The 25,491-nt window shown below is 35.8% G+C and overlaps 1 protein-coding gene across 1 annotated transcript in view; it reads right to left on the bottom strand.

The window, feature by feature from the left end:
- Positions 1–2,445: 2,445 nt before the first annotated feature.
- The window catches only part of EIPR1 (EARP complex and GARP complex interacting protein 1), an 85,089-nt gene continuing 62,043 nt past the window's right edge, over positions 2,446–25,491 (bottom strand). The window contains exons 6-9 of the mRNA XM_085322939.1: positions 18,924–19,060; positions 15,316–15,483; positions 13,909–14,076; positions 2,446–4,709 (exon numbers count right to left, since the gene is read on the bottom strand). Coding sequence (XP_085179065.1) covers positions 4,535–4,709; positions 13,909–14,076; positions 15,316–15,483; positions 18,924–19,060 — 648 coding nt within the window. The 3' untranslated portion in view covers positions 2,446–4,534. The remainder of the gene's footprint in view (positions 4,710–13,908; positions 14,077–15,315; positions 15,484–18,923; positions 19,061–25,491) is intronic.

A 25,491-nucleotide genomic window follows, 5' to 3' on the forward strand; every position in this document is an offset into this window, starting at 1 on the left:
TGACAAGTAATTCATTAACTTTATGAGCTTCAGTACAGGTCAGCTAATTTTAGCACTGGCACCACAGGCAAAGTCCAGGTCTGTACTGAAGGCTTTTTTGAATTTGAAGTTAGCATCATTTTCACTTAAAACAAATTGTTGTTTTGAACTTCCCATTAAATGGCCAAGACTTCTGTTGACATCAGTGAGCCTTAGATCAAGCTCAAAATCTTTAAGAAAGCATTATCAATTCCTTTCTCCTTCAGTAATTCATGTCTGTGAAATAAAAAACATAACAGCTCAAGCATTTTACCAATTCCACACCAGGCACATAAAACTGAGTTGGTGACAAAGTAGAGATTATCAACACTAAATCTGGAATGCAACAAGTTTTTAGACTGCAATACTGACAATTTGACACCTCTACAGAATACCAGAATTCACCTTTTCAGAACCAAAAACTATTAAAGCTTCTTACCTAGATATAGTCTGCAAATGAAAATCATTTAAGAAGTGTTTTGAAAATATCATAATTTTGCACCTACAAATGGCAATATGTGGCAGCATAAAATAGCACTGTCTATGAAACACCGTAACAATCTTTAAGATCACTCAGAATATGATTTGAATTTCAGTAGAGGTGATGGACTCTCTCTATTGTACAGAAATCAGTTTGCCTCCAAAGTCCCACTGCCAAGGAGGGTTTTGCAACAAAGTAGACAGCTTCCAGAAATAATACTGGGATTTTGTAAGAATTTTATCTGAGACATGAGGGTTTTCTAAAATCCCTTAAATCAAAAATCCCTTAAAACACAAGTTATAACCAAAGTAAAGAGCTGTGAAAGATGAAAGTACAGGAGTGAATGTGATATCTCAGTACCAGAGACAAYGTTTTGGAGAATACATTAGTATTTTTAAGTTCTGTTTTCTTCCTATACGGGCAAATAGCATGTGTGTAGGGAGGCAAGTAAAGACAGGGCAGACATACTGGGATTCTTTTCCAGTATTCTTTTTAGTGTCCAGTGCTTCATGGTTGAAAAGGATTTCCCGAGAGAGAGGTGCTGCCTTTGTGTTTAGCAGCCTTTGGTGGATTCTTCTTTCAAGAATTTGTCCAATTATTTCAAGTCATATAAACTTTAGCATTATAACATGTTTTTTTTTTCCTGTGTGTGTGTGTGTGTGTGTGTGTGTGTGTGTGTGTGTGTGTGTGTGTGTGTTAAAAAGGAACACCACAGCTCAACTGCATGGCTGTAAAGACCACATTTTCTGTTTTGAGCCACCACCTGCTGGTTCCATTTAATAACATCTAGTTCTTGTATCAGAAGAGACAGTGAACAATCACTCCCTATTCATCCTCTCCCCTGCCACTCGTGATTTTATGGACTTTTATCTTTCCCTCTCAACCATCTGCCTTTCAGTCTATTTAGTTAYCCTCATGCAGGTGCTGCATACTATTCATCATTTCTGTCATTCTTCTCTAAAACCTTTCTCAGTTTTACTTCATCCGTTTTTCTACACACTACATCACTATTCACGATGCATGTACACTATGGATTTACACAATAGATTAACACACCTGTTTTCTTCTCTATTTGCTTTCTAGTAACTCCTTAYATTTTAATTTGATTTTTAACTTCTATTAAGTTAATGCTTTTAAAAAGTTATTATAACCCCAAGATGGCACTTCCAAGCAGTAATAGTTAACTACAATTGACCAAAGTATATGTAAAATTACTGTTTTCTTCCATATCCATTACTTCACAATTCCTACACTGAATTTCATCTATCATTTTATCATGCAGTCATTCAGTGTTGTGCAACACCCTTCCACAATTCCTTCAGTTCCACTATAATTCTTTCAATTCAGTAATTTCAGAGTCAATCATCTTTACCATTCTGAACAGCATTTGCAAATTTTGCCATTTTCATATGCAGCCCTTTTTCCAAAAAGGTCACAAATACAATGTAAAGYACAGGCCTGAGGACAGATCCTTGCAGAACTTCTTTATGTTGAAAAACGTGATGATTGATTCCTATTTCCTATCTTTAACCAATGTTTATCCATCTGAGGACCTTTCCTCTTATCCTACAGCAGCTTTCTTTTTCTAACAGCTTGAGGTGAAACCTTGTCAAAAGCTTTCCCTTTATGAACGTCATTTTCATATTGCTGTGAGTGCTGAACATGCAACTCAGATTTCACTTTAGAGATAGCTAAAAATGATTAAAATTTGACCCTGCCTGCTCTCTTGCTTCTGCTGTAATGCATTTCATTCAAATTTGACCTGCTACTCCTTTTCTTCCCATAGTTCATCCCTTATCTTCTTCCCTTATAATGTGATATTATAAACAGCTACCAAAAGGTGAACAATACTAAAATAAAGAAAAAATATATCATTATTTGTTTACAGATAGAGCTTTCCAGTTTGCATAAAGTTGTAAAATTAAAGGAAATGCAGTACTTCAAGATTAGCCCAAAATCTGTCCCATATTTTATTTCATGTAAAACCAAGCACTACATACGGTTACATAATTTCCTGTTCATCTTCACACTGTAAATCATATACATTAAGAGACAATACAATTTCATTAGACATTTATTGCTAATATGAACAAAGTTTTAAAATATTCTGCTGCCTACTAATGATATACTGTAGAATTTTTTGTGTGGGGGAAAAAAAAGAAGTGGTTTTGTCTGAAGATTGAAAGCTCCACTTGTAAAGCTATATTCCAATCAACGATTTAGAAATTCAGACAGCTGAAGCATGACTGATTTGGAAATGTAATTTTTCTTATAATATACAGGTGAATAGCTCATGCCCAGTTGCAGATTGAGACAATTTGAAATAGCAAAGTTTAAAATCTTAACACAATCAGACTTTCCAGCAGAAGCATTCCTTATAGAGCAGACAGGCATCACTATAACGCAAATAATACAAACAATAATACACGTGGCTTAATTGAATTATCACACTTCTATGAATTCTTCCAAATAAGTTCTTTAATAAGCCAAGAATGGAATTCAACTTTCATCTTTTCTGGACACTTTGGCCTACACCAGTCAGTTATGYTCTCAATGTGTCTTCCCATATAAGCAGCTGTGTACACACAACAAATCACATTTGGACGTATTTCGATCCAGACAGCGGTAAGGACAAGCAAAGGTTAGTAGCAAGCTGTCCCTTAACAGAAACACCAACAGTTACTATAGCAACAGCAGGACTCATAGCAGGACGTTGGTATTGATCTTTCCATCCCATGTTCTTGGTATTTCTTCAGAGTCGTGTTACATAATGCTACCATAACTGACACCATTTCGCATACCCRAGTTCTGAAGTAAACTGGAAATAATAGCGAAGAAAAGGCAATGGGGCATAATTACAGCTGTGTTCAGTCTCAGCACACAGAGAGCAGGCAGCAGAACTGCTATCCTAACAGCAAACTATACTGGGCAGGGGGCAGGATGCACAATCCTATTTTATGTGCCTTCCATCCACATTTCAAGTTTTCTGTGCGTTCTCCTGCATGGCAACAGGTGTCTATTCCTAGTATCTGTAACTGAATAGCCACTGATGCCTAGGTCAGGTATTGCAAAGAGAAGGCTACAGCAGAACATGTTTTGTGCTTAGCTGAAAACCTGTTACATTATGCAGGCATACTGCAGAACAGCACACAGCCAAAGACAAGAAAGAGATTACTTACAACTATTAAAGAGATTTTTCAGGTTAACAATGGTGTAGCTCCAGGGACTTTCAAAATATATTACAGGATAACTGAATTCTATGAACATGTTGTAATACGTTACAGAAGAATATATAAGAGATTTTGATAAAGAGAACTATTGCTTCCAGTAGCAACATACAGCACAAAAATGCATTTAATTTGAAACTTACAGAATGGTATGTTGTTGCTACTCCTTATAAGGCTTAAATGAAAAATATATTTTGAAGGTTTCACCTTCATGATTAATATTTTTTGTTAGGCAAAATGAGAGAAARTTGTTTAAAATAATGGAGTGAATTAAGAAAGTCTTTCAGACCATTCCCAACTGTATTTATAGTCATTAAAGAAYTGAGCCAGAATAGTTAACAGAATGTGGCCCTAACTAAGAACACAGACTGCTTACATTGAAAAGAAGGAAGCTAGAACATTATTCTTGTAAATAGGTAGATCATTTCAGCTATATGCACCCTATCTTCTCCCAGCTTTATATTGGCATAATGATAACATCTCTGTAATTCACTACGTTAGTGTAAAGCTGAAGCAATAAATCAACAGCAGAGGAAATTGCCCAATATATTCAGAAACATTATAACTCACAATTGCAAARTGATTTTAAAAAAATCTCTAACTAGCAGAGACTTAAGAAGATTTATCATATTTTCTAAGGCAAATACAAAAGACAAAACCTGAAACAAGTTTCTATATTAGTACAGATTTATTCTTAACAAAATTTTAACATTTATACTTAACAACAACCAAAAAATATCTGGAAAAACTGAACACCACCTACCAATTCTATACATCAAGATAATAATTCCACCATAATCCAAACAAATTATAGGAGTATGTGATATTTAAGAGCTCTGGGAACCCTATTAATAACAAGTCTCCCATCATAACTTAAAGAGGCAAATAGCCATGGGTCTGCTGATGACCATTCAACTGCATATACGCTATCTTCATGTTCTTCATAGGTAGCTATTATACTGTCCTGAAGGGGCTCTTTACTCCTAAAATAAAAAAAAAAAAAAAAAAGAAAGAAAAAAAAAAGGATTTGTGAATACACCTGATTGAAAAGATTAAGTGTCATAAACATAGATGGATATGAAAGCTCCTATTTATAGTACAGGAATGCTATGGTGGGCTCCAAGGAAGCATCGTTCAACATCTGATATGTGCATGCACTCATGTTTTAGATAACATGGCAGAATCAAGTCAATGTTAAAGACTTCATCTGCTGCAACAAATTATCTGTTATTCTCAATTTCAGTACAGTTTCAGATCTCATAGAAGCAATATACTAAACATCTTTCCCTCTAAAGCAACTCAAAGTACAGGGGCTGATCTAAATGCATACATACTTTTTTTCTCAACAGCTTTTCTCTCACCCCCCCCCTTTTTTTTTGTTAATTGAATTCTTAAAAGAATATATGATTTTATTAAAGAAGAGTAGTTGGGTCAGAGGTTGCAGTCCCTAACAAGGCAGCATCTCCAAGGGAATCCTGCAGTCCTCGATCCATTATCTCTAGAGTAATGTAAGGGAGGTGGAGGAACCACTCTGAACACCTTCCCATCTTTCTCTCCCATTCCTGAGCTATACTCATTCCCCTGATWCTCACCTATTGCAGTATACCACCCCTCTCATCACAACACCCAAGCTCCTGGTTGTTAACCTCATGAGAAAAAAAAGATTCTCTTTCATATCACAAATATTTGAGAGACGCAGGTTATTCTCTAAATTCCACAGCCCCTAGACTGATTGATTGCCTTCTGCTAGCTGAGGGCTCCTCTTCCTTCCTCGGCTCGCAGAGCCAATCCCTCTGGTTAGAGGGCAACCCTGCARTACATTATTCTGTAGCTACAGGGCAGGTGAGTTTTCAGAGAATGACCTTACAGCTCGCTCTCACCCAGAGAAGATCACTCCTGCCTGACAGTCTCTGAGAGGCAGCCCCCTACCACCCTGAAACGGACTTGCGCTGCAGCTTCAATCCTCCCAACAGAAAGTGAGCACAGCGAACCCTGTGAATGCCACTCAGTCATTTAAGCAGATTCTGCTGCTACAGAAATGAGTTGTTACTGGCAGTCTTTGTCCTTTACCACTGTTCCCTAAAAGATGAAAGCACGCATCTCTACAGTCACAAAACGCATAGATGGTATTGAACTTGAATGGCTTGCAGGATATTGCTGGTTCATCTAGCCAGACTAACCAGCTGTGAATCTAACATCACAGTTAAAATTAAATTGAATTTAATGAATAAACCAGAAGCAATCTAATACTGCAGAATAGCTTCTGATATTTAGTTTAAAGGACTATTATCACTTACTTATGCTATGTTTAAGGTCACCTAACAAAAAAGAGGTTCTAGCACAAACAACATACAGCGTCTATATAATTACAAAGAGTAGGATTATTTTGCAGGTCTTCCAAGWATGTACTTTGATACAAACCATCTAACAGTAAAGAGCTAATAAACACACACACATGCTTCGCCTCCTGCAACATGTTTTTCTAACTCCCTGTTAACTGACACGGCTGGTTAAGTGAAAGTTGGTCATGTCCCCAGGCAGCAATGTGCTTCACGCAGTGCTCACCCACTTATCCAGAACTCCATTATTCTGAAGGTTTCAAATGTCCCTCTGGATAAGGAGGGAGCAACGCATGGTGCACACTGCCATCAGGGGATGTGACCGACTTTCAGTTAACCAAGAGTCTCTGGTAACCAAAGGTTGGGTAAACAAGGACAGATAAGCTTCTAGATTACGCTATTTTCCTGTATGTTCAAAGTTGTTCTGGTGTTTCATTTAAAAATAGTACATCTAATTCAATTCCTATAAGTCATAGGGGAATGAATGTTCAAGGAAAGCTTGCATTAGTAGATGGACTACTGTTTGGCATTTTTGTTCACTACTACAATTTTTAACCCTCACTTATTGTCTATACACTAACTTTCTCCTTGCGGACTAAAGTAAATCTGTGCCGTTCCAAAAAAGAAAGCTGTCCCTGCGGTTCTTCAGGCCACATGAGTTCAGGTCCAGATCTACGATAACATTTTTTATAAATTATTTGTGTGTAAGAGAAGTATAGACTTGAGACATTTACTGAGAATCTGAGAAAATCTTTTACACTAAGAATTCACTTTGATAAAGAGCCAGATACAATGCAAGGTAAGCAGGAGGGAAAAATAATTCCAGAATTACATGATTACATGGTCCCACAACAATACAGAAGATCTGAAAGATCTTTTTTGTCTATGAGGGTCCTCACGCTTTTTTTTTTTTTTTTTTTTTTTTTTTTTGGCTTCCTTACCAGAAAAAGAAAATACCTCAGCTGCATATCCGCATTTTGGGTGGAAGGGGAGGGTGACTGGTATTCTAAGAACAGGCTGAGGATTTTATTATTATTATTATTATTTCCCCATGAATCTAGGATGCTTACAACTGTTTAGTTTGTATCCCAGGATTGAAATTTTAACTCTTTACTCTCAAAGAATTCAAAGTGGACTGGGTGCTGGGATAAAGCCGGTTGATCTTGGGCAGGTTTTAGGAAAGAAGAAAGTTCAGGACATTAAATTCTGTCCCAGTTAGGGAAGCTCAAAAACAGGAAAAGTACCAGTGGATGTTGGTAAACTTTCTTCCACTTTACTTTAATATATATAATTCAGTTTGCTGTCAAAACACAGACATTTGTTTTTATGTATAATCTGCTGTCTATAGATGTAAAAATGTTGTTGCTATGCTTTGACTAAATTAGTGTACTACAGGTGTAGGTGCTCAGCCTCTTGATTCCTTGACATTGGAGTTTGGCTAGACTATATTTTGATATTAAGCATACTTGTTAGGCTTGGCAAGCTTAGTATTTTCTTCCTTGTCCTAAATCTCCCTGCCCGTTAAAGTTTCTTTAGTTTCTGGTTCTCCTGTATTATTTAAAAGATTATTTCTAGACAAACTTAACTGCCCTTCTCTTTCTTCATACATGTTATTGTATAGCATCTATTGACAAGGCATCAGTCTCTGAGACAGACAAGTACTCATAGTAGCCTTACTATGGATGCGTAATCTCTATCTACATCCTCCATAAATTTAAGACTTGTGTCAGACTGAGAGCTGAAACCGGACTGCTTTCTCTTTGTAGTCTTACTCATATAGCATGACCCCTACCAGCTTCTCCTGTGAAAAAAGCTTTAATTTTCCTAGATAACTTTGAGGTTAATCGTGTTACAGACTTGAGAGAGAAGCCTGTTAAGCCTTGGATAATTGTTTTCATGTAGAGAGTTGTTATTTCCAATTACTGCTCATGCTAAAAACCACTTAAGTTTGCAGCACTTGCAATTCACTTTTGTCATCACAATATTCAATAAAATGTTTTTCAGAGTCACTAAAAATCATTAATTCTTTATCACATTCAAAGTTAAGTCCTCCTTAATCTAAAAAATTATTATAAAATAGATCTGATTCAGTAGAGCAGCAACGCATACTGCGGTGTTCAAAATAAAACCTGAAGACTAAATGCATAGCCCYGGATTCTAAGAAAAGTGCTGTGGATGTCCTTTTCCTTTAACTGCAGGACAGAACTTAGCAATTGTTAAAACTTTATTGCTTTATAAGCTCAGGTCACACACTACTTCTTTTCCTCTATTAAGAAAGACAGAACTCAAAAGATCTTCATACTGGAGTACAATTTATATATACAATAATTAGCTATTCATACTATTATAAGCATTATCTTTTTTTTTTCCACACAAAATCTAGCCCTCTAAGTGACTTCTCCTGGAAGAAAACCATCTTTAAATACAAGAGATTACAAGAGCTATATTAATATATGTATCTGCTGAGTTGAGTGAAAACATATTTATATTTTTGTATATGTATATTTATGTGTGTGTGTGTGTGTGTGTGTGTGTGTGTGTGTGTGTGTGTGTGTGTGTATGGGAAAAACTACATAGTTCTTAAAGGGAAAATATTCTAGGAACTGGAAAATGCTGCTTCCCTGGATTTGGCTGAGCTAAGACATCCTACCAGTAAAGCCCAAAACACTGGTATTCTCCAGCACAGCAATTTAAACTGTTTTAATTAACTGAGTCTGTTGGGTGATTCTATAGTGTAATCCTGTGATTCCTAGATTTCTCTGAGACATAAATACTAGAATAAAGCTATCATCAAAATTAACACTATTAGCAGCTGTGTGAAAATACCCTGGAAGCCTGCCTTATCAAGACTGTTTGGCAAATACTTCTCAATTCATTAGTGCTGGCAAAGTCTGCTCTCTTGAAGTCACGGATGTGTATACATGAGTTATGTTAGACTACACAGTTCATACTCACTACAATGAAACCGTATTACTTACTATTCAAATGGCACCAAATCACGTCACAAAAAGTATTAACCACCACCTCCTTCAGACAGAATTTGGAAAGAAAGTTCTTTCTAGAGAGAGGCCAGGCACCGCTTTTTCTCCTGTGCATCCCTATTGCTGAAGATGTTTCTACACTTGAAATCTCATGTAAAATTTCACTACCTCAACAAGACACACTGTACTGACCAGTCCTTTATCTCTCTCAGCTTTAAATACAAAACAGGGAGAAATCCTCAGATCTTAGATCTTGCCCAGCTCATATAGAAGGACAGTGTAGTTAACATCTGTTGTAAGAAAGACAGAAATATGCCTAAAAGCATAGAATTTCAGAAAAAATATTGATAAATTTATTTCCTTATGTGAATTTCTGGTACAGTCTTCAGCAGATAACTAAAGATAGGTTCTAAGCTTATCCTTACCTTTAGAAAGAAATGTAGCATAAGGGAGAAGGAAGAAAAAGGGCCTGAATCATCAACTGTGCCAAGGACAACAGAGCAGATTTCCCAAGTGATCAACCCCAAAGAGAGCTAGGGGAGCAAACATGCTGTAAAAATCAAAGTTTAAGGACGGCTTCCTTCCCAAGGCTGATATACCAATCCAAAATACTAGTGATAATATAAATCCCTTCATTAGTACAGACACAGAAAGGCTTTTTTCCTCTTAAAAATTAAATCCTCCATCATCAGTTCAACCTTGCCAGGAATCTCCAGCCACAGAAGTCATGCAGAAAGAAACCATTACTAGAGACACACCATTTGCCTTGGTGTTGCCACTGCTAAGGTGGCAGATGGTCCTCTCATACTGTTTGGCATGCTGATAATTCACAAAGTGCTACATAGTTAAAAATTCAAATCTATAAGGCAAATAAATATATTGCAATAACTGAAGAAAATAAACCAAAACTGGTGAGCAAAGACGGTCACACTAAACTGGACGAATCTTGTAGTACTTCTTCTTTCTTTTGGAAATAGTAATGTAGAGTAAAAATGATGGGCAGACTTATGAAGTAAGTCAAATATACTCATTCACTGATATTAAAAATTAGGATGATCAAAGGGTGATGAAAGCATATGGAAGAGTCAACACCTCCCTTCAATGGAGGGCAGAGTTCCCAGTGCTCTGCAGATGTCTAAAATGGGACTTACTAACACCATCAAGTTGTTGTGGAATTCAAGAAAGTCCAGTGTTGCAGGAAGAAAGTCCATACAACACTAGAGTGTGAAATCATTAAGAAAGAGAAGCCAAAGAAAAGCTTGCCTTAATAACTGGCTCCCATGGAAGTGCAATATTCAATGCTATGTTCAAACTGAGGACTAAAAAGCACTCCAAACATTTCTGTCCAGGTTCCCATTCTGTCTACAAATCAACTTTGTTTTGGGGGTGAAATCGAAATGCACTCTATATATTCACTTCATCTGTCCTATCCATTTTCATGTGTTTTGTACAATTTTTTTCTATCTCTGGTGTTAGAGCTGTTAGAAACTGTTAGAAATTAAGCTAGGAGTACTGTGCTTTATTTCCTCTCTCTCTCTCTCTTCCCCCCTCCCCCCGTATTTGAAGAATGCATTTAATAATCCAGAGTGGGGACCTGACCAGAACGTGCTGAAACCTTTCCTTATTCAGTGCAAGAACACAATACAGTAGGCATATTTCTCCTAAATGCATTCCACAAAGGCAGTATATGCTCAGCTAGCATGATTTGGAGCAATCAAGAACACAGTCAGTGAGAAGAGATGAGCATGGCTGGTGAAAAAAAGAACATCCCAAAAGGAAGAATCAGAAGACTCCAAAGAAGATTCAGAGGCAGTGAGGGGTTTTTGACCTGCAAAGAAGCCACAGGCTGGAAGCGTACCCAGAGGAAGTCTCATCTCCTTTTCACGTTCTTATAATCTTTCTTTTCCTGGCCACTATGAGAGGCATGACATGGGCTAGGGAGACTACTGACATGATGCAGCATGCTGCTCTTACATTTTTGTGATTGAGGAGAAAAACAATAACAGTAGCAATGAAAAAGCAGGAAAAAAATAGCCAGCAAGTTGCTCTGATCTGAGAATTATGACTCAATTATGACAAGGGACAGGTCCTTGTGCAACATCTTAGTTATAGTGCTTTGGCAAGTATTTTCTGGTCTCCATGGTAAAAACATATATTCCCAAGGCTTCAACACATATATGGACAAGCACTCAAAGGAGAAACCTCAATAAAGAATAATTCCTTACTAAAAAAAGAAAACAACATTCGAGTTTTGTCTTTTCATTGCTCAAAGAAATAATACACTTAAACACCTCTAAATAATTATTTTTCTTCAAAATGTGAAGAAATAGGCATACACTACAGAAAATTTGGTAAGAATAAATGTGTAGGTAGATCATAGACTTGTGCATAATTCTACCCTGTAATACAAAAATTCAGGTTTAAACAGATACATTACTTGTTTCCAGACAAGAAATACATTAAAAATTAGAAAATATATTCCAAAACATTTTAGTATACTAAAAGTTAATAAGAAGCTCAAGACCACAAAAGTCTTAGCTGTTTAGAATAGAACAAGTCAACAGTTTAACATATGGGGAACTTTGCTAAGAAAAAATGAAAAAAAAAAAAAAACTTTAAGGATTTAACTGGTATAAATTCTTCCTTTTATATTTAACCCAAAGAGTATTTTATTTTATTTTATTCATACTGTGAAAAAAGAAAAACTTTGAGACAAGAACAACTTTCTTCTGGCTACAGTTCAAGGCTAGTGAGTACCCTGAAAACATCCTTTTGGCTCACATGGATGTTAAATTCATAAAGAGAGAAAAAAGAAAGCATCTCACAGTACCACGCGAATGTTAGAGAGGGTAATGCTTGCACAGGTTTTATAGAGCACAGGTTAGCAGTTGAAAAGCAGATGTTTAAGCAGTGCAGGCATTAGTGATGGCACTCCTGTAGCCTCCGGGGAAAGGCGAGGGCTTTGTCATCATTATGCGAGTCACTTATGATGTAGTTAACATGCATCTCATAGTGAAAGGAAAAGAGGATCACATTTGTTATACAGGTTTACATGTTCTTCGTTTCAACAATTCCTGCTCTAGAAACGATCACTTGCATTTTAGTGAGGCAACTTACAGGTCTACAAGCAATGGAAGTCCAGAACAGCTCTGGATAACTTCCTATACAACATCTGTCAGAGCACTATTTACCTGCACTGTTACTTATTTTAATGCATTCCTGCCATATATATACATATATGACACCCTAGCCTCTTTCTCCTCTCCACTAATGATATTTATATTCTATCCAGGACAAAATAAACTGCATAACCTAGCCAAGCATAAGGAACCAAAAGGTACATCATAATTACAGGCTCTGCTGATGTACSTAAAGCAGATCCCTATGTATTTGTCAACATAAGCAACTTTCTAGGTACCTAATCTGATCTTCCAGGCACTCACATCACAAACTACTCACAGAGACATTTTGTACACTTACAATTAACAATGCCTATGTGCAATACTTTCATTTCTAACATTAAAAAAAAAAAAAAAAAAAGATACTTCCAAGTCCTTTATGTGACGCTAAAGTGTCAAAATTATTTGGAGAAAAATTACACCTTTATTTAAAAAAATAAAGATAAAAGAGCAACCTTAAAAATGCAAATATAAAACTCTAAATAAAGTTTAGGTTGCTTTTAACTAAAACATCTACAAATACAGTGGAGTAATGAGGGATCTTTTCGTAATTTCTTTATTCCTCATCCCATCTGTTTCTTCATTAAAAAATGGGTCTAGAGGTATGCTATTTCATTCCAGATGGGGGTGTGTATGTGTTGGGGGGGGAGTATTAAATAATCTAGCAAATTTAACAAAACAATCATTCAATGCATACATGCAGCACTTACATATTTACAGCTGCAGAGAACAGAATACAGATTAAAGCCTGGTGGCCTCAAAATATTTTATAAGACTTTCCATATCATTATGTTCATTTTGTAAATGAAAAATTAAAGTACCTCTACTCAGGATCACCACATAAGCTAGCTGCAAAATTAGAAAGCCAGTGTCCTGAGTCCCCATCCCATACAGGGCTCCTTATGTACACATACATGTTCATACAGAAGTACAGAGAGAAAAAACAAATATCACGCATTTCACTATGAAAAACAGCAGAAGTACAAAAAAAGAAAGATGAGAAATTATTATTTTGCCATCTTAGTTAAGTTTTTATTAAAAAAGCACCCCAAAATACACAAGCAAATGTGCAGTTCCTCACACATCCAAGCAGAACGGTGCTTATAAATGCCTGCAAGTGATGCACACTACTCCCCACCAAGAAAGTGGAGAAACTTTTGTTCTGTTTGAGATAGGTCTAACGAGTTACTGGTTTCTAGAGCCGGCAGCAACGTCAGCAGAGAAATTTACAAAAATTAATATATTTGTACTTCTTAGCTGACTGTAGGGAAGATCTTTACCACCACTGTAATGTTTAGAATTCTAAAGAAAAACACGCAGAAAGCAACAGCAGATTCCCAGCTCTTAGGCAACCCAGATGATTAAAGGTGCATGTCCTTGACCTGATCCAGATCCCCCTTAGAGCAAATCTATTCGGTGACACAACCAACTTTAGAACTGATCCTCAGCATCACCATCCCCTTTATACCAGTGAAGACACAGTAACTATGCCCATTAGTTTTAAAGAGTGATTTACACCTAAGAGTAGAGACAAGTGAGTAAAGAATTAATTAAATAGAAATCAGTTCTACATACCTGAAAGGCCTGTATACAAAAATCCTAGTTGGTAAAGAACAGTATGTTAATCATTACAATGAAACAACAAACTATAAATCTCTCTATAAAAACCAGGAAACTTCATACTTCTCTTCCTGTTGGTGGTCCTCTTGGTCACTTAGTTCATCGTCATCTACCATATGCCCAAATGGTTCAGAAGAAATTGATACCATGTTAGCCAGTATAACTCTGCTATCACTGCTTCCTGTAAGGATCAGCTGGTCATGAGAATGATTGTATCTGACATTCCAGACCCTAAAAGAGGAATTCAGAAAAAAAGCAGGAGGCTATTCTTGGTAGGTAACACAGTAGTGTTGCTTAAATGACTAAATTTTAAATAACAGAACTAAAATTCATTTTCAATTTAAATGTGATAAATATGCATAGAAGTGACATGCTTCACTCTAAACAAAGACTGGCTTTTGCTGTCTTCTTTTCACTTTTAAGCTTTGATGTCATTTGATTTTCTATAGGGTATTTTTAAAATTCAACWGAAGTTTTGAGGAAAAAAATCCTCAAAAATAAAAGTCACCATTCAGTGATATCATTCCTTAAGGGTATGCATCAGTTCATTGTTTAATATGTCAGATGAATATTTAGGTTCTAAATATGAAAATCTCCCAAAGCAAAACATGGATTAGAAATAACCTGTTAAACAAGATCTCACAACATCCTTGGAGTAAAAAGACCCTATAACAAAAGTAGGATTATATTTCTTTTCAATTTTTACAGATCAAGTTAATAATAAATGTCTTATGGTCCTTGTTTTATTATTTTTCTTTTAATCATCTCAAAAAAGTATAAATGCTGCTTCTATTAATTGACATCTTCATAGCACTCAAAGTAGCTTCAGGGTCCAGATTTATTTTGCAAGAAATACTCCAACTCACATTTTTTAAAATATAAACTGCTCATCTTTTYTTAACCACAGAAGTCTGCAAATGTCAAACAAGATTCTCTGTGCTCCAGCCACAGGCCAGAATAGTATATACAGGTCCTCAATATTATCTCAGAGAATAAAACAACTTGCATATTCAGGCTTAGGGGATGCAAGGAGCATGAAGAAAGCGGGGCTGCATGTTCAAGCATCCTCATCACTCTACCATAAGAGAACAGAGAGCAGCAAGAGCAGCTTCTGTAAACAAAACAGCTCAAGGGCTTTTCTACTCATGTCACGTGCAGCAAATCAGGCTCAAGTTGGGAACGAACAGATGTATCCCAGCTGGTCCCTACAAGGCAAGTTATCAAAGGTATACCCTATCTGCCAGCAATTTTAACAGTTTCTTGTCAACTAGACTGACATTGTCTATAGTCTTAATTTGAAATCACACAAAAAAATCCACATGTTAAAAMCACTCCTCTGTGCAGAAAAATGACTATTCACAATAGCACAAAACATAGCTAATTTGCACTGTTCCTAACAGTAAAATAATTAGCTTAATAAATCACATAAGCCATCCACCCACAAAACAGCATGCAGATAATTTGTTCTACCAGTGGGAATGCTCCTCCAGTGTCTTCACCGGTTCAGTGACATTTCTTGTATCCCAGAATTTCACTTTGCAGTCATCTCCACAGCTAGCCAGGTAATACTGTTTATTGGGATTAAAGTCTAGGTCTCGTACCAGCTGTCCATGTGCATTTTCTATGTAATATATCTGTCTGTAAAACACAATAAAAAAATTAAATGGTCCATAAAAAGTTAACTGCACTCAACTGACAAGAATCTGTTTCCCTGGAAACTTGTATAATCCCTTTAGCATCAGCAGATCTAGAGTTCCCATTGCTAGTGCATAGTTTGGGGGAATCCCAACTGTTAACAACAGTGACTTGTATAGATTTCTCAGCTTGCTTTGAAGTTTGCTCTTTACTTGTTTGTACTGGAATCATATGGAGCTAAAAGCAAACACTAGATCCAAATGACTCTAGCACAGCTCTCTATCAATTATCATCAAATGTCCAGTATTTTTAGGTAACAGCTTCTCCAAACCTAAGTATTTACACCAGCTCCCTATTTATGACATCTAGCTCTCCCTATATGAAAAGCTGAGATATAAGGGAGACAATAGATATGAAAAACAGCTTTTTATTATTGCTTTATTCTGAACTCATCTTCTTAAGCTTTGTCATTTATCATTAATTTACCTGTGGCCCTTAAACTACTCAGTCATGCTCATAMTCAGCCATCTGGACCACTTTAGGAAATGTTTGTAGTGCTAACAAGAGTCTGGCACCCTTATTCAAAACATGCATGTTCCATCAGTTGGTCTCCCTAGCTCCCCTCTCAAACTTGCTTCCTTTGTTTCTGCTATCACATCACCAATCTACTAAGGAAAAATAATTCTGTGGTGAGTAGACAGTCTCCTTCAGCTTTACCACCAGCTTTATTAAATGGCTGTACCTGTTGCCATATCCATTTTCAAAGCCAATAGCTACCAAAGCTCTGCCTTAACTTGATACTCTTCTATAGACTTCACTAAAACTTGTTAAGTCTATTTTTACTATTATTATTACTAATGAAAAGTATTTTTCTTCAGAAAATTCTGACTGGCTGAAACCAAAACTTCAGGCTTCCTGGTTCATATATAGATTTGCTTGTCAAGATCTGAGAGAGAAGTCTCATGCTGTTAATATCTAATTACTACTATAAAGCAAAACAGCTCCATAAAGAAAGATTTAAAGTGCACCAGTCCCAGACTGATCACTATACTGGCAACTACAGCAGTTAGTTGGGGTAGAGGATCCAGGTATCACCTGGATATCCATCTACAAGATGCTTCTCTGAATCACAGAGATTAAGGATTTGGATTTAACCCAGGTGTGCCCTTCTAGCTATTCTGGGGTCTGAACTTTACGTTTCCTTTCTTGAAATATCTTTATGGGAAAGCTTTAAAATCTCAAGCATGCTTGCAGCAGGAAAACATTTCTTCTGCAGTACTGTACCACCTCTCACTTTGTTGCACTGCTCATGGAAACATTTGTCAGGATCTAAAGAGAAATGCCATCTGCAGTCTCTCTAAATTCAACTGTGCTTACCATCAAAGCCTTTATCCTAACTTAAATGACTTAGTCTGACCACCTGATCCTTTTGCTTCCCAGATATGAAAATTCTTTTTTCTTCCACTCTATCATCTGACCACACAGCGGTATTACCTACACTGAGCTCCCACTTATGTCATATATTAAGGCCAGAGTACACACAGACCTCTTCTCCAGCTACTGCTTCACCTTATCACGTCTTTTTTCTTCCAGATTTTTTTTAAATGTATTCTTGAAGTCTGGATTTTCCTGATATCATTCTCTCTCAGAATCCATTCAGCCTAGTTTCTGTCCTCTCTGCTTTACAAGCAGTTTTCTGATTAAATTTATAAATGATTGCTTCCTAGGCTAGGAGTCTACTGCAACCTCCCATTCTTTTCTTCCTTTGTTTGCCACATTCAATATCATATATTCTATCTATCCTACAGCTTTCATAATTGCACTCTCATGTTTCTATTCTGGCTAGTTCTTTAGTATCTCTCTTTTTTTATTCTCTGCTGCTACAGTAGGTTTTTGTCCTTGGCTTCTTTCTCTCATTTTTTGTTACTTACACTGCTGTAGCTTACACTGCCATGATTTTAAACTCCTATTTCCAGCCTAACTAGTCCTTATCAGATAGTTGCATCATTCTAGACATATTACAGTCCAATTGCAGACTAGACTTATTTTTATCATGTATTTTTCAAGCCACTACAAACAACTCTTTCGCATGGCCTGCTACTATTAAATTATTTCAAGGACTATCTAATTGGAGTTTCACTTAAACTAATTAGAATGGTGGGGGTTTGCTTCTGTTAACTAAACTACATTTTCCTTGCAGCTTTCATACATGTTACTAGGAAAATTCATTTAACACAATAATGATGTACTTTTTTTCTAATGAGCCAGAGTATTAAACAGACTTACATGCAAAAAAAAAGTATTAATATTTTCTACTTAGAAGCATAGTTTTAATCTTCAAGACTGCATACTACATGCTAAAAAGGATAATTAAAAAAACATTATAAAAAGCAWCTTAAAGAAAAAGCTTTCTCCTTTGACTTTTTTTTTTCTTGTTCACTTCATTTAAAATAGTCCTTACACAGGCACACATACACATATATATATGAAACTAGACTTTTACATATCCTTTTATGGAACAAAACAGCACTATCAAACCAAATGAGAGAGATACAACAAGTGACTTAAATGACTATATTTGTATTTTTAGCTTTTGTTTAATAAATTAAATAAACTTTTTGGCAGAAACCCACACGGCTGGCAAACATGCAGATTTATTGCCACACTACTGTGCTGGCAGGAACCATAGAACTAAATTTAAAGTCATACCCCTTTAAGGCAACAAAAGTTATTACAAGACATCCATCTTCTCACTTTAGTGATAAATTACTATGTGCTAAGGGGATAAAGTGTATCTTAAAAAAGCTTGCACAGGCTTTAGTAGTCATGGCAACAGATGTGCACAACATCACTCCTTTGCTTATCAAAATCACAACTGAGCAGGGGAAGACACCTTATTTGTTATATACAAAGCCTTAATTGATTTGGTCACGGTTTTGATAGCTTCACTAGTTACATGAAACTAGTATGCTACAATCTTTAACATAGTATACTGTTTGTTAAAATCAGAAAACGAAGAATGAATTCATCCTGAGGAATTACCTCCAAAGACTAAAGTTACCTTTAAATACTATGCTATTAAGACACTTCATAGTATAGTCAGAACTAAACTGATCTTAAATATGGATTTTCAGGTTGAATTACAGAGAAACTTCATTCAGGTAATGCCTGTGTAGTGAACTAATCATCTTGGGACTAGTACACAGTTCATCAAAACTCAGTATACAAGTTAGAATTAAAGCTGATGGGAAAAACAGAGAAAACCTTTTACTAAATTGTGATTACATCAGCTACGCAAGCCRTATCATTCCATTTACAAGCAATAGCTTTGACACATTTATAACGGTCAAAAAATCATTAGGAGCAATGAAAATCCATCTCCAAAGGAGACTGCCGCTCCCTCCCTCTTTTCCTTAAAAAAAAAAATTGCAATATTTTATTACCTCATGCTTCGTATATCCCATCCTCGAACAGTAGTATCATTGGCTGTTGCAATCTGTGTAGAATTGTGGTGTGGACTCCACCGTCCAGATGTAAATTTTAATTGTCCTTTCCCTTCCAAGGCTGTAGAACTGGAGAGCTAAACAAGACAGAACAAAGCCAGCACTTTTCCAAGTGTAAAGCTAAAATGAAAGCACTTGTAGTGAAAACAAAAACTGACCAATGACCTACTGTTTTACATGTAATATGTTACTAAAATGCTAGGATAAGATAATAGGGGCAAAATATTTAAAGGTAAATTATTTTTAATAAAGTGCAATGTTCAGAAGCACTAGAAGTACTGTGGTTCTTTCTAAACAAAAAGAAACAGTTTCAGATCATTTGTTGAGATATCAGATAGACAACAGGGATCTATGGCAGAAATTTATAGCTGGCTCAAACAGACAAACACCACACCCACTTAGTTTCATGAGCAGTCTTAGGAGACACACAAAATACACATTTTTCCATGTCAAAATGTTAATTTTCATCTTCAAGAACAGAATTATAGTGTCAAAAGTGTCTTCAGTAATGGTATTACTGCTTGGTGTGGGGGGGGAATATCAAATCACCACATACATGCCTATTAATATAACAGCAGGCACTAGATCACAAATCTCCAAACTGTGAGAATAAAATAAAAGTTTCAGTTCCAAAACAAGGCTTACACAGAGAAGTATGTTATGAGAAAACAGCTCGCCACTTCCATAGAGTTTTTTAAAAAAAGTTTCAAAATAATCAGCATGTTTTTGAAGCTGGAAGGCAAGCTGTCATTCAAGTCCATGTGAACATGGGGAAAAACAAAACTGTGGGCACTGCAAATTATTTTTGTTTTCAGTCACTTACTGAAACTTGATTGTTTCATATCAGGGGAAGGAGGGAGGAAAACCCAAAATATTTCCATTTTAAACAGAACTAATATGTATACACCTTCTAAGCAGCTAGACGGATGATAGACATACTTGGTCATCTTGCATGAAAGTAAGCTTTTACATAGTTCATATTTAAAATGTTTCATTGAGAGGGATTTCACACACAACCAGAATGTAACACTGGTTCTGTTTGGATCACTTGTCTCCTCTTCTCCATGCTTTACGCATCATAAGATATTCTATGTTAAATAACCATACTGGCAGGATTTTAAGAAAAGGCTCACTACTTTCAGCAGAAATACTAAGCTGTGATAGATGAAGTAAGGGCTAAACACACAGAATGTTTACATAAAATTTAACTAACACTAACAGAAAAATTTGGTATTGATACAGACCAAAGACTAATACAAGACTCTGCTTAAATCTATTTGAATATAACACCCATGTCCACTTCTGTATTTTGCTATTGTTACAATTCCACTAGGAACATCTTTTTTATTTATTAGATTAGCAATTCAGAAATTATAACTCTTCCATCACTGAAGTCTATGCTGCCTAAGAAACGAAGTTTTCCGAAATTTTTCTGAAGAGTCTACTTTTTAAGAATATGAGTCCCTGCAACGCAAGTTCTTACATCACTCATGTGGTAATGAATGATACATACTAGGCCCAAACCTACTCCTCTAGTATCGTTCTTTCTCAAGTACAAATAATGTATGAAAGCCTTTCTACAACTTGCAGGTTATTAATATGAAAAATTATATATATGTAAGGACACATTACTGGACTCAAGGTAATAAAACAAACTGCTCTGTTCTGTTTTTTTGACACATACTACATTTCAGGCACAGGAGAACATGCAAAACTTGAGCAGATCATCTCAAAAATTAAACTAAGTTTCTTTAGTAGGCAGCCTTGGCCAAACAATGCTTAGATACAAGGTGTGTGCAGGAGGAAGAAAACCTTAATATTGACAGTAAAAGAGTACAAACAAAAATAWATTCATATGTATCTTGCAATTCCAAAATCTGTTCCTGAGACAGAGTATCACACACCCAAAATACAACTCTGAGCAGAAGGCCTTTGTAAGCAGCAGATGTTTTCTCTAGCATTCTCRCCATTTTTAAGAAGTGTCTTTATTTCAACTTTTATCAGGTAAACTATTAAGAAAAAAAGGAATAGTTCATTCTTTTCAGATAAAAGATACAGTAGTGAGACCAGCACAAACATCTTGCACTGCTTCTTTATAAAATACTGGAAGAACTGTATACATGTAACATCGGGCAAGTCATCCTGGTCTTCCCCTGCAATCCTTGAGCACTCGCAGGAGTTGCAAGGCATCTTTTCTCATAGGGGTGGCCAAATATGCATACAGTCAAGTTTCCAAWCAACACATGAGACTTTTGTTAATAAAACCATACTGCCAAAGCTGCAACCAGAAAGGAATTACACTGTATGAAAAGACAATTAGGGGGGAGGGGAAATTGTCTTATATAAGAAGAAATCAGTATGRAACAGAAGGAAACTTACAGAAATTCAAAAAATGAATTTATAAGAAACAAAGCTGTTATATTTGGAATCACAAATATAGGTTCAAAAAAATTTAGCTTTAGTTTTAATTTATGTCTGAATGTARAAAGAGATAGATGAGTTTTCTTTTTATCTTGAAATCCTACTTCCTTAAGGACAGGAGAGTTGATAGAAGGAAAGTAAAACATGACAGAAGCATACCTTCAGCACTAATCTCATGTAATGATTCAGATTTGYGCTGCCCAGGAAATGAAAACATGCAGCTCTTAGGGACTCAATGATTAAAAAAGGAAAACAATTTATGGTAATATTTTATAAACACGTAAAAGTGACTTATAGTAAGGAAAAACATTAATAAATAAGAACAAGAGATCTGTTGTCTATTTTTAGACAACAGAAYTAGCTATTTCTCTTGCATTGCACAAGGACACACACTCTTGATTTTAGAAGAAAAAGTCTGAACAAAATGAAACCTAAACAATGCAAAATGGTTAAGAGATTATAGCTGAATTTAACACTGCTTGTAAGTGCTTAGGTGGATCAGTGCCTAAAGCTGCTGATATAAGAATAATAATGAAAAGGGTAGTAAAATAATATGATAGAACCGCATGAGAGCAATGATTTGAAAGCAAATATAAAGGTTTGAGAAAATTTAAGTAATGTCAYGTGATCAGAATAGAACTCTATAAAGTTGTTATTCTCAAGAAAGGAAAGATTTTTGCAAAAATAAAATATCTTTAAGAGAGGGGAGGGTGTCAAGGGGCCAGGGACAAACTCTTTTCAGTTGTCCCATGTGACAGGACAAGAGGCAATGGGCAGAAATAGAAGCACAGGAGGTTCTGCCTGACCGTGAGGGGAAATTTCTTCCCTGTGAGAGTGACRGAGCACTGGCACAGGTTGCCCAGGGAGGTTGTGGAGTCTCCTTCTCTGGAGATACTCAAGGCCCATCTGGATGCAACCCTGCCTACCATGCTCTAGGTGACCCTGCTTGAGCATGGGTGTTGGACTAGATGATCTCCAGAGGTCCCTTCCAACCTTACTGATTCTATGATTCTATAATCTGAAATATGAAAAAGTCTATCTCAACTTTGAAGGACTGATTTGCACTGCTTTCTGGAAAAGAGAATCTTTATTATTAATTTTGGTATTTCAAACAGTTTCCAATTTTTTGTTTAAAAAAAAGACTTAATGTGCTTTATGTATTTCAAATTGTAATCTGAAAATACTTTTACTTAAAGATTGAAAAAGCACTCCTTTTGACTTCCAAATGTTTTTTTGGATGTTTATTTTGAAAATTCTAGCCTTTACCTCTATAGCAGCAGCTATAAGTTTTAAATAAAATAAACCACAGAAGAAGCACAAAAAGGTGACTACCAAGAAACTYGCACATCTTACCTGAGAGGTCAAAAACACTAAAATTCTGATGGATGTTCAAGTACATTCCAGACAAGAATCTACTAAAGAAGCCATGACTCTGTTTATGAAATATTCATACGTTTAGGCTGCACATGCTAATCTGATTTTGACTGCCTTCTCAGTAAAGACAGGAGTAGTTAAGACATCTTACCTGATTAAAGTTCAAAAATATTTGGATGTCTAATGAGCATCAACTGACAGAAGTTAACTCACAGTAGTGATTACTATGCTCACCGAGATAATTTAAGCACAGTTTKGTTTTGTTCTTTTCTTTTTAACCATAGCCTCATCAACAGGAACTGGGCCACTCTTATTCTGTGCATGCTAGAGTTAGCACGGAGATTTCCAGGAGGTGACATCCTACCAATCAAAGCAAATATGATAAAAGATTATTTTTCAGATCCACATTAAAAGGGGATGAATGATGAATGCTGTTTTGGCTTGTTATTGGCAGAGATACAGAAATATAGAAGAGGGGTTTTAACTCATGGTGTTCAATTCCTCCCATTGTAGGCAAACATGTCATGCCAGTTTTCTTAAATGTCCTGAAACACCTTACAATTATTTATCTTTTCAAACAGTTTCATCATACTGACAGCTCAGAGTCATTCTTAGAATAACTAAGTAAAAGAATCTACGTATTTCCAAGCGCTGAGTTTCCATCTTGCACCAAAAASACTTTTATTCCATAAATGCAAGTTCTGGTTCATATTACAAAACTTAATCCAAACCTCAAGACCAACTAGTTTTTCCTCCAGAACATTTTGGTATTCCCAAATACAAATGATGTGTTCCAAGTTTGTCTCATTAGCAATCTTCACCATTACACTCTTACTTCTGTGTTATCACTAATTGGAATATTAAACAAAAGTAGTCCCAATATCTACTTTTTAGGAACCAGTCTTCTATCCTGTTTCTGATCCAATAGTTTCTCTTTTTCTTTAGCTAGTCCCTCCTTACTGCTAATTAATCCTTGTTTACTGCAAATGCAGTACTTATTTCCATCAGGCACCCTACAAATTTCTCCACTGCASTCTAGAATGCATTCCCTGCCTTGAGAAACAGCACCTGTATTACTAAAAAAGGATAGCAAGGATCTTATGCTTATTCTTAATATCCTCCTATATTTACATTGTTATTTTTATACACTCAGAAACTACCTCACWAAGTTTTCCTTCTTGACTAGAATGCCACTGCCAGACACGTTTCTGTTGTTGTTGCAAAGTCAAATTTGGCTTGCAAAGTGAGGAAGCAATATAGAAGACATTTAAAGCCTCAAACCCTTAATGATTTTATCTGGTGTATCTGGTGTAAACAGTTCTTAAACTTCATCTTCAGCTTTCAAGAACCAAAACATTCGTTTTATTTATTTTAATCTGAATCAAAATGGGATCATTCTGTTCAATATACTTTTCTGAGGCAAATTCCACCATAATATCCTTATGACTTTCTGAATTAGCATCATCTATATATTAAATGCTATTGAATGATCAAGTGACAAGGAATYTGAATAACCATTTTCATGAAGAAGATCAAAGAAAAAAGAAAATTCCAAAATTAGTAACACTGATGCCTTTCTATCTCATATTAGCAACTGTATCAAAAAGAGATCAGYAAAAACTGAACAGCAATGAGATGAGAATAGGAGGAAGATTATGACATCTAACCAATATTTTGTCAAGAAATACTACTGTCACAATATTTGAAACAATGAAGGTGTCTGTAGACTAGTAAAACCCTTCATTCACTCTCCTCAAGATAAAAATAAACAAAGAAACTAACAGTTGAGGGAATGTCATTTAAAAAAATAGAAAAACTTTAAAAAGGCAGGTATTATTGCATATTCTAAACAGTCTCTATGAAAAAGTAGCAACAAGCTGGAAGTTACGACTGTAATAATATTCATGAACTCACGTATTTCTTATTACACATGACTAACGATGTGGTAACAAATTTGAAAATGTTGCAACTTGAAGAAAAGTTGCTTTCTAGATGGAATTAGGAATTCAGATTAAGAGAGACTGTCAAGGAAAAATAATCAGAAGCCAATTCCTAGCGGGAAAGCTCTGCCCCCCAAAAAACTAGATAGGGAAAGCAAATGAACTTTTACAACTGTATTTGGTATAGCCAAGTTATCATTATCCTACCATACAACAAAAGCAAAAAGAAAGTTCTGAAAAAGGAAAGGAAAGGGACAGATTTATTTTTCTGTTAAATGAAAGAGAGGCGCTGCAGTTAAATCTATGGTTCTAAGCAACCCTGAGGAAAAAATTCATCCTTCCATTTCTTCTCGCAGGTAAGAGGGTCAGTAAGAAAACAGAAGACACATACACCCATACACATACTCCTAACAAATGAAGTGGATGGATGTTCCCCAGACTGAAGGTAAAGTGCATTAAGGTAGTGCCAATAYACTTCCCATTGCACTTCCATCTACATTATTCCTAGTAGGCGATGACATACCTCTGGGTCACACTCTGTCTTTGCAAAATGGAATAAAAGATGAATCAAGTATTAAAAAGAAGAGAAAAAACTATTAATAGTGATTCTGTGAATGTACTTGAAGCAATGATTTCATTTCACTACCCAATAATCAAAGTTAAATCCCTCAAAAACCAGTTCTGCCTAGAAAAAAAGGTTAATCTGTCTAATGAAGTTTCACAACACTCTAAGAATAATACTTGATAGCAAGAAGAAAAATAAAGTCTAGAAT

This window comes from Rhea americana, unplaced genomic scaffold (genome assembly GCF_003343005.1).
Source record: "Rhea americana isolate MKP2758 unplaced genomic scaffold, rheAme1 scaffold_80, whole genome shotgun sequence".
Taxonomy (NCBI): domain Eukaryota; kingdom Metazoa; phylum Chordata; class Aves; order Rheiformes; family Rheidae; genus Rhea; species Rhea americana.